Source organism: Callospermophilus lateralis, chromosome 19 (assembly GCF_048772815.1).
Source record: "Callospermophilus lateralis isolate mCalLat2 chromosome 19, mCalLat2.hap1, whole genome shotgun sequence".
Lineage (NCBI taxonomy): Eukaryota > Metazoa > Chordata > Mammalia > Rodentia > Sciuridae > Callospermophilus > Callospermophilus lateralis.
In genome coordinates this window covers 30,621,748-30,632,518 of record NC_135323.1, presented here as the reverse complement: position 1 = coordinate 30,632,518, position 10,771 = coordinate 30,621,748, and the positions used below count along the sequence as shown (strand labels likewise).

Genomic DNA, 10,771 nt, shown 5'->3' with positions numbered 1-10,771 from the left:
GAAGAGAGAATAGAGCCAGATCATGGAAAACTTATACCAAGGAGGTTCATAGAGATATTCAGAAACTAATGAAGAAAGAGAAAGAGATGTATGTCTATAATTAGGTAGAAAAGAAGTATGCAGATCATGTTGACTGGGTTGGAGTAATCAGGGGCATCAGGGTTGAAATTGTTCTCTTAGTCCACAGAAGCTGAGCAGGAAGTAACAGTGTGACGTGACTGTCATCATAATCCTAGAGCGACCCTAGGACAGAAGAAAAATAAATGTGAGCTCATTTTTACTGGCGGAGTTGAAATTTGATCAGAATGCATTAAGTCCTGTGTTTTTTGCTTTTATTTTTAAAGTTTATTTTTTATACTCTCATAATTATTTGTAATTACTGGTATTCATTCCTATAATCGTCATGATCACTTTCCTTCAATGGTGGTGGTTCTTTCCTGTTAATGTACATCAGGAATTAAGAATATGTGAAGTATAGGAAGATATTTAGGAGGTAAGACACAAGAAGTGATAGAAGGCTCTACTTAATTTATGACCTTTTTGAGTCTAATTTCCCCATGGAGATCAACTTCTCATTCTGATTAGTGTTTGTGGGAGAACTGGAGAGGGGGCAGATTGGCAAGTGTGGCTGAATCAATGTGAAAAAACTAGTTTTGTCAGCATTTTTTTGTCATCTGTTGACTCACAAATCTACCCAGGACATAGGTATGGTTGCTTTGTTTTGTGTCAACACAGCACTCAGGCATTTTTTAAAAAATTTTGCTCATTATTCAAATAAAGACAACCTAAAATATCCTTCTACCTAATCTGATATGACTATTCTATGTATAACCTAAGACATCATCATCTTTTCCCAAGGAGATTATGTAAAATATGCAACCCTTTCCTCATTAAGGGAGAAAAATCCTTTTTTTTTTTTGCATTTTGTGTGAAATATATTCTGTTTCTACTGATTCATACTCCTTCATTTATATCCAGTTATTTAAATACTGAGATATGATTTTAGGTATTATCCACACCTCATGTTTGAGAGGAGGATGACAATGAAATAAACACTTAATTTGTATAATATAAATATACAAATTCTTATCAGCATTAGGAAGAAATGCAAAAGAATGGCAGTTTGTGTTCCTGAGAGTTTGTCCACATGGTCATTACTGGTCTTTATAACTATCCTATTTCACTCCACAGTCCATACTGCCTTGGTTCACAGCTGGACATTGTTCCTGGTCAGTTGGGTGACCCAAACCTTCATCTCTGAAGTATCTGAGCCCTTATCAGTGTGACCTGACTTGGGCTTTAGTTTCCTATTGCCCTCCATCACAGGACCTGGGAGTTTGAAGAGGCACCGAGAAAATGTCCTATGTCACACTTGCTCTTCCTCTCTGTATTGTGTAGTGGCAACTCAGTTTCCCTTCCTAGTCAGAATCAATCACTCCATGCCACAGAGTGACCTTCTTCTTCACCTGTTGATTCAGCTATAATGAGCATCCTAAAGTGGCTACCTCAACTCTCAGGGATAAACTTTACCCTTGATGCCATGTCCCGTTTGTTCATGGATCTATTGGGCAGATGCCAGGACTGAGTGAGGAAACAGGGGCTGATATCCAAAGTTCAGGTTAACCCTCTTTTGCATAAGAATCTCTATCCAGTGGGTTGTAGTAATGAGTATTTCTTTCTTGTTTCCATAAGAAAATGGAATCACTTTGTGTCTGGGTGGAAGAATCTCTCCCTTTGTGGCTAAGAGTTTTCTAAAGCAGCAGAACAGAAATGTTAGTGGTTCATAGACATCAATCTTATAGGGAGAGAACACACTCTCATTTCTATCCATTAAATGCTTGGGGGTCTGATCCTATGAATTCTTGCTGTGGGAGAAGCAGTACCATAAATTAGATGCAGACGTCGAGCATGTATCACATCCTAAAGGACATTGCTCCAGCAATGAGAGGTGTTGCCACCTAGGTGTTGCTTGAGGCAGAGTCTTCCAAGGGTATTTCACCATTCTATCAGGTTCTGTGTTTCAGGAAGATGGAGGACCTATGTTAAGTATAACAAATCCCATGAACACAGGTCACATTACACACTTGTTTGCTGTGAATCGAGCTCCTTGTTCAGAATCAATGCTGCATGGAATACCCTTATGGTGAATAAAGCATTCTGTGAGTCCAGAGATGGTAGTTCTGGCAGCAGCACTTCAGGAGAGGAAGCAAAATCCATACCAAGAGTGAATGTCCAGTCCAGAAAAAAAAGGAGTGTCCTTTCATGTTGAATGTGGTCCAATGTCATCAATGTGCTATGCAGTGGCTGGCTGATCACCCCAGGGAATTCACGTTGTGGGGAATTCACGATGGTCTTTGCTGTTAGCCATGAGTACTCAGCAGTGGCTTCAGACAGATTGGCCTTGGTGAGTGTACGTCCATCATGCTGAATCCAGGGATAAACTTTACCCCTGATGCCATGTCCAGTTTGTTCATGGATCTATGGGGCAGATGCCAGGACTGAGTGAGGAAACAGGGGCTGATATCCAAACTACTGGTTAACCATCTTTTGAATAAGAATCTCTATCCCATGGGTGGTAGTAATGAGTATTTCTTTTTTGTTTCCATAAGAATATTTTTCATATATATTATCCAGAAAATTTTGAAGTTCCAGGATATTAAAGGGAACACATGTATCAGAGGAATGAATGTCTCCCCTAGGCAAAATAAAGAACTTTGGATTTTCTTCTGGAGAAAGGGTTAACGTGTTTGCCTTCATGCTGGATGTATTATATTTAGTTACACAGGTATCATTTTTGTATTTGGAGGTTAACCTGACTGATGGAGGTGTGCATGTGTACCAAAAGGGCAGAAGATGAACTGCAGTGACTTTGCGATGTGTGACGTTTTCTAGGATGAACTACATCTCACCAAATTCCCTCTAATCCATCGTTTCTGTTTAAGGTGGGTCTCAAGAGGAGCTTCCTGGGAGATTAGAGGGCAGAAGGGAAGCAGCCATCCTGTAGTACTAATACATTTTTGCTGGTCTGCTGGCTCACACCTCACTGGTAGGGAGCAGTGGCTGGGCCTGCAGTTGCTCTACCTTCCCCAGGATTCTCCTTTAGGCTCTTGGAATTCTGGGCTAGGGGTGTGCATTCAGCTTCATTAGAAATCTGACCTAAATTTCCAATGTGCCTGTATGAACATACCATATGGATCTCATCTTTATGTGTAACCACAAGTAACTAATAAAAAACCCATAAATAAATAGCAGATCAGCAGAGTAGAGGGAAGGGATCAGAGGAAGGGAGGAGGAGAGGGAAAGGGGAAGTATGGGGACTGAATTGAGGCCTATTTTATGCTTTTTAATTATGTCAAAAGAAACCCTAATGTTTTGTAGAATTCAAAAGAGCCAATACAAAAAGAAGAACCTTAGTGCCTAATTCTATAGGCAAACAGACTGACTCTTTTTGTTTTCTCTTGTGGGGTCACAGCTCATGCTTTGGGATTTCGTCTGTCTCTTGTCTGCCCTGCTTTGTACTGTCTTCCCTTTCTACTGCTTGTCCTGTAGACTTTAAGTTTCCACATCAGGCTTAAACATGACAGCAGTATACCAACTCCTTAACCAGCTTCCACAAAGAAATAAGGCCAAAGTTCTGTAACACAACCATTAACAATTACATGCATAACTGGAAACATCTTGGTGGTTCAGCTGCTCTTGTTAGAACCTGCCTGGTAAAATAGGAAACATAATCCAACAACCATACAAACACAGACACACACTAACACAAATCACACATATGATTACACACATATATGCCTATTTTTAGTAAGAAGAGTCATAAATTCTGGCCCTTAATAGAGTCTTGGAATTTCAAATGACCATGATCGTGATGGTCTTGTTTGTTTTGAAACAAATTGAATTTCAATACTTTCAGTTTCTGGATAGTTACAAATAGAGAAAAATCTCTTTACAAATGTTTTCTTGGGTCAAGAGAGCTTATCACCCTGTACACAGGATCCCATATTTGTGGCATTACACTTTGTCTCCACTCCCTGTTTCCCTAGGGCCTGAGAAGGGACCATGTGGTTGAGGAATCAGACGTCTCTGGCAGACTTCATCCTTGAAGGGCTCTTCGATGACTCCCCGACCCACCTTTTCCTTTTCTGCCTGACCATGGTGGTCTTCCTCGTTGCACTGAGTGGCAACACCCTCACCATCCTCCTCATCTGTGTGGATCATGGGCTTCACACCCCCATGTACTTCCTGCTCAGCCAGCTCTCCCTCATGGACCTGATGCACGTCTGCACAACCATCCCCAAGATGGCTACCAACTACCTGTCTGGCAGCAAGTCCATCTCCTTCCTGGGCTGTGCCACCCAGCACTTCCTCTATTTGTCTCTGGGTGGCGCCGAGTGTGTTCTGCTAGCTCTCATGTCCTATGACAGGTATGTTGCCATCTGTCATCCTCTGCGTTACACTATGCTCATGAGCAGGAAGGTGGCACTGATGATGGCCCTCACCTCATGGTTGGGAGCATCTCTGAACTCCCTAATTCACACAGTCATCTTGATGCACTTTCCCTTCTGTGGATCTCAGAAAATACACCACTTCTACTGTGAATATCCAGCTGTTGTGAAGTTGGTATGTGGTGATGTCACCGTCTATGAGACCACAGTGTATATCTGTAGCATCGTGCTTCTCCTCCTCCCCATCATCCTGGTTTCTACATCCTATGGCTTCATCCTGCACAGTGTCATTGAGATGCGTTCAGCTGGGAGTAAGAGAAATGCTTTTGCCACTTGTAGCTCCCACCTCATTGTGGTCTCTCTCTGGTTTGGTGCCTGCATCTTCTCATACATGAGGCCCAGGTCCCAGCGCACTCCACTGCAAGACAAAGTTGGTTCTGTGTTCTATAGCATCATTACTCCCACACTGAATCCTCTGATTTATGCTCTCCAGAATAAGGATGTAGCTAAGGCTCTGAGGAGAGTGTTGAGGAGAGGTATTATCACCCAATGACTACACCTGTAGTTGGCCCAAGTATAGAGTGTTATTATGGGTAAACCTCTAAGAATTTTCAAGAATCCAGATCCATGACATACTTTGACTATCCCAAGAATAAAGTGGTTTACGTATACCTTCACTATTTTAACTTAGTTGCAGGAATTCAAGTAGCATTGTGTATGTGTCTATAATCCTTCAGAGTATTATGGAAAAACCTTTACAAATCCCATTTAAAGTAGACATATGAAGTTCAGTGATACTCTAAAAATATTAATATATAAAGACCTTTTCTAACATTATTTTTATTGATAATACATATGTAAATCATGACACCAAAGACTATTTAGGGAGTATAAAATTAGAATGTGTTGATTAATATTAGAAACCTGTGAAGTAAAGCGTGTTTTGAAAGAAAGAGTTGATGATAAAATATTTGTACTCAGATCTTTTGAGTTACTGAATCAGTGTTTAAGAATTTATAAGGGCAAATATGAAGAGGTGAGGGTGCAGAGGTGGGTGGATGGAATACCCCCCAATACCAGAGAGGCTGAGTCTTCATATCTGGCACACAGATGGTCACCTCCTTTCCATCACACAACACATAATACTGTGCACAGACACTGAACAAGCCCAGCAAAGGTCCAGCATCCCTAGTAACTCAAGAGCAGCGTCCACCCATAAATCCATCTTCAATACCAATTTTTATTCACAGAGAAAATCAATAGGTCTTTTGTTCTGAGATACATCTTCTTTGAAGAACAGAGCAGAGATTTTTAGGGAGATTTAGACTCTACTTTCCAGGCTCATCTCTTGACACAACCTTTAGAACAATGGGTTTTTCTGGTTGAAGAAATGGTGTCTTGCTTAATTTCAGAGGAATCTGCAAACATTAAGCAACTATATTTAGATGTAGTAAACGAAACCCGAACAACAGAAAGAATCGGAAAAGGTACATTTCAGACAATAAAGCTATACAAACATATAAAAACTACTTTCAGCCTCATGTGTCTGGGATTCCTTACATTTATTCTTTAAGCTTTGACAATATTGTAGAATGAAAGCACACATCCCCTGTCCATTTAAAGAAGTATTTCATGAGCATCTATTCTCTACCACCGCTGAGATAAAATAATGTTGGTTTGTGTTCTTTTTAATTTAAATTTTAGGAAAACAGGTGACGACAAGCCTGAGTGGTAGAACATTTGCCTAGCATGTGTGATGCCCTTCGTTCACCAGCAACACAAATAAAAAATTTTCAGCAAAATAGATGAATTTAAATAATTTAAACTAGATTTTTGGTATTATTTCAAACGCTTTTTTGTAAAGCTAAATAAAGCGAACTTCATGGATGTTTGCTCAGGTTGCTTCACGGATGGGTTACATAGGTAACCCTGATCAGGTTTTATAATTTGAACTCTATGAGCAGTCCTTCCCTTCTAAGAGTCCAGGCATGCCTCTTGATAGAACCCATGAAGTTTAAAGATGGAAAAGACCTTCAGGGAACAACATGCTTTCTCCCCCTAAAGTTTCTCTTCCTCTTTGAAGTGCAAATGGGGAACATTTGAGTCCTACATACTTTTGAGTATCTCTTTTGTCCCATTCTCACCAAGGCATTCCTTTAGTGTTGGGGGTACCTCCAACAGAGTAATCTTCTACACCAAGAGAGAGAAGGGAAGACAATTGTCATGGAGATTGAGGAGTTCCAGTCTGGGAAATACAAGGAGCTTGCAGAAAGTACCTGCCCCATCTCAGATGTACTAGAGACCTACTTTCTCTGAGATTTAAGTTCCTTCCTACTTAGAAGGTAGCTACCTGACTGCCCTGACTTCTCAATTAAAATGGTCACCACTTCTGTCTCCTCCTTTCCCATATGGAACATGAACAAATGGGAAAGTAATTGCATAATAAATGATCAGTCCCTAGAATAAGCCATATAGAACCTTGCTTTTTGTGACTCAATGAAAAGTGTATTCTTCAGAGGAGAGATTCCACATAGCTCCATAAATGTAACACATTACTATTCTTAAATTTCAAATAGTTTGAAAATATTTTCTTCATGTAGAGAAACACAAACATTAGATTAGGTTGACATTAGATTAGAAGAGAAAAAGGGAGAGTGAGAGAGAGAGAGAGAGAGAGAGAGGTCATTTGTTAAATTTTCAAATTAATAAAAGCAAAAAATTGAGAGCCAAGTACTCTAAATCAATGATAAGTCTCTCCTTAAACATTTCCTGAATCCTTCCATGAACAAGTTTTCCTCTAAGTCACCACTGAGAGTTCATGAAGGGCAAAAATGAGGTGGTGTAGTTAAGTGGTAATGATGTAGTTAATATACAGAAATAAACGGGCCTCTAAATGGGATGCTTTTGGGACAAAATGTTAACTTAGATGATCATAAAAGTTTGGAGTAACCAATATCAAAAGAGAGGAATGAATGGGTCTTGCATTGATGGGAGGACTCCTTAGAGGAGTTCGGGGATTGAACTACAAGTTGAAAGATGAGAATAGAATGAGGAAAATGGGGAAATAAGATTCAAAGAGTTACTATTGAAATGTAAAAATAGTTTTTCTGCAACAGGACTCCAGGAAGGTTGGATCAATTAGGGAAACACTGAACTGCATAAATCCTTCCTATCTTTAAGAAGTGATTGATGTCAATGTTTCTCAACTTTGTCTGAGAATGAGACCAACAGGGAGCTTTTAGAGTCAAACTCTAGGCAAGTGATTTTAGCATTTTGGAGAAGACCCAAATATCTTGTATTTTTAAAATTCTATGTTGATTTCAATGTTCAGAAAATAGTTGAGAAAAACTATCACAAAATTTCCATAAGTTCTGTTGAGGAAAACAGCACTTGACATCATCAGAACATGATTTTCACAGTTCAGGATTGATTATGTAAAGCAGCCTCATCCTCATTTGAATTATAATCGGGTTTATACTTTGATAAAGTTCAAAAACACTGCACATAAGCATGTCAACCTAATCTCAATGGACTCTACCTGATCTTTAAACTCTTGTTTTTTATAAAGCCACAGATATAGAGCTCCAAAACTGAAGAAGCCTAACATCGCACAAGTGTCTCAAAAGAGATTCTTTAAATGAGCAGGTACCTTTCTTTAAATAGGTTTCTCAACTAAAAGTAACTACCCACAAGACCTTACTTTTTCATAAAGTGTCCTGACCTGTGTTTCCTTGCAAGGATGGAAGGAGAAGTTCTGCAGTAATCTGATGAGAGCAAGTTTCATGTTCATGAGAGCAAACCTCATGCCAATGCAGTTTCTGGGCCCATTTCCAAAGGGCATGTATACGTAAGGATTGATGCTGTCCTTGTTCTTCTTACTGAACCTGATTCCACAATAGTAGATGAAAACAAGTTATTCAGACATAAATCTATGAAACCTACATAATTGGGGTTGTCTCCTAAACATTCATAACCAGCAAAACACAGGATTCTTTTGTGGAATGGTCATTGAAATCCTGCTGTGACTTTGCTTATAAAAATTGAAACCTACAAAACTTTTTCATTCTCCTTACACTAGAGGAGCTCTCTGTCTTCTTAAGATGTGATGAATGCTATTTAAAAGAAAATATGTCTTTAAGTACTGAAATTATACTCAGGATTGTGATCCATACACACTCTGAGAAAATTAGAAAATGAGCTTATAAATGAAGAAAAGTGTGTTCCTGCCTCAACTCCCACTCCTGCATTTCATATTTTTATTGATGAAGGAGGAGAAAATGCTCCCACTGTAATTACCTCTCTTCTCTATACTCCTTTTTTTCTGGATCTTCTTGTCTCCCTTCCTTTCTAACTCCCTTCCTTTTCCCAATTCCTCTCTTCCTCTACCTCCTCCTCATTCTTCTTTTTCCTCCTTCTCCTTCTGTCTCTGCCTCTCTCACCATAGAATATCATCATTGTCTTCTGAGTCTGTCTCATCAGGTTACAAATAATTCCTTGAATTTTGAATGCAGGTTTTACTCAAATTGAGTCCTAGTTATTTGATTGCTTTAAGGAGATAGTGTTGATTTGGAGAAAGTGATAATGACATTGTGATTGTTTTTAAATGTATTCTTATATATTTGAGAACATTTTGGCAAAATTATAGGTGATTGTGATTCAAAGTAACATGGAAGCTATTGGAGGGTGTGGTGGTGTGTGGAGGGTCTGCTGAGGTTGGTGGATTGTTATTTGGGCAGATGATGGGCAGATGCGGAAGCATTAAAAGCATTTTCCGAACTACCGTCTGTAGATTATGATTGCATGTATGTCAAGAGTCCTTCATACCATACATCTTTGTAATTTTCCTCATCCTGGTCTAGTCCCTGATGCACCTTAAGCACTTAGTATCTTATCATGCCTCAGTGAATCACAGAGAATTGTAATCTTTGATTTTTGTATCTGTGAAGTTCAAAAGTTGCAAGTGCTGAATTTGGAGGAAAATGGCGCTGAGGAACTCATAAAAACCAAAAAGACTAGGTCACTCTAATCAAGAAGTGTAAAGTTAGGGGCCAAAAGAAGTCTTGATCCCATGCCACCTGACCCACCAGACACTACCCTGAAAACTTTCTCTATGTTGCTCTTCAGTACAACAGGAGAACAGTAACTCTTTCCAGAGTGCAAACTGTGAGGTTGGATCCAAATTTTCAGAAGACCAAGGTCAAGACATATTTAAGGATGAATATCTCAGGTGTCTTGGGGGCAGGTTACTTGGCTTTGAAAGACTCATCAACTGTGGAGAGTATGAGAAGCTGGCCCAGAACACTCCAGAGACAAGACTCAGAGGATCTGAGCTCTCTCCATCCTCAGTGAGGCTGCTTAAACCATCTGGGGTGGGGGGATTCCCAGGTCTTAAGTTGTATTTAACAAATGTGCTGGAGGCACCAGGAACCAATGTTTACTCAAGTGGAAGATAGAAGTGCTTCCTAAAGCTGGTAGAAAATTCAAGGAGCTAAAGTGAACAGGACAAAAACCCTAAAACGATTAAAAAAGGTAAGCACCTAAAATAAGAGAGTGGTCAACTGGCAGAAAGGTTTATAGATTACTGTTAAATAAAATAAAAAACAGTTCAACATCAAATGAAATGTGATAGCATTTCAGCCCTTAAAAGCTACACATTTATATAAAAATGTCCATACTGATATTTATCACATTAATAATAGATAGGGCTTATCTTGATGTTCTAGGGCCTTAAATGCTATAGTCATTTATTTTTTCTAATGTTTGTTTTCTAAAACAATTACCACTTTGTAAAAGACTTCTTAAAATTTTCTTAAAACAAGAAAATTTTAAAATCACATGTATGTCATCTGCACTAAGAGACCTCAGAATATGTGTGAAACAGCCTCTTAAGGGTGGATTTCCTTTCTCAGGAGCCCTGTACCTTTCAGGGTAGAACTTTTCAGGTTCTGGCCAGTACGTGGAGTTTTGATGAAGACTATATGTTGGTATAGCCACGATTGTTCCTTTGGGAATGAGCACCCCATTGAGTTCAACATCCTTTTTACAGACTCTCACAATTCTCTCAATAATTGGATATAATCTGAGAGTTTCATTCACCACCATGTCCAGATACTTCATCTCAAACAGTACATCGTATGTAACAGGTGCCTGGCAAGAAAGAAATATTTTGGAAATTAAGATTTGGAAATGACTTAAAACTCTGTTGACACAGTACACTGATGTTTTCAGAGCTCCTCAAATAACTCATATTGGTAAAATACCATAGCATTTACAAAACATTTAATAACCATCATGATTTTAGAACTGCCCAATGGCACACTGAG

The 10,771-nt window shown here is 39.2% G+C and overlaps 2 protein-coding genes across 2 annotated transcripts in view; one reads left to right on the top strand and one right to left on the bottom strand.

The window, feature by feature from the left end:
* Window positions 1–4,062: 4,062 nt before the first annotated feature.
* Window positions 4,063–5,001, top strand: LOC143385093 (olfactory receptor 2AE1-like). The gene has a single exon (XM_076840365.1). It carries the CDS (start codon window positions 4,063–4,065, stop codon window positions 4,999–5,001), a length of 939 nt encoding a protein of 312 aa, XP_076696480.1.
* Window positions 5,002–5,776: 775 nt separating this feature from the next.
* The window catches only part of LOC143384889 (cytochrome P450 3A9-like), a 34,884-nt gene continuing 29,889 nt past the window's right edge, over window positions 5,777–10,771 (bottom strand). Inside the window, exons 11-13 of the mRNA XM_076840067.1 lie at window positions 10,369–10,595; window positions 8,170–8,332; window positions 5,777–5,866 (exon numbers count right to left, since the gene is read on the bottom strand). Coding sequence (XP_076696182.1) covers window positions 5,777–5,866; window positions 8,170–8,332; window positions 10,369–10,595 — 480 coding nt within the window. The remainder of the gene's footprint in view (window positions 5,867–8,169; window positions 8,333–10,368; window positions 10,596–10,771) is intronic.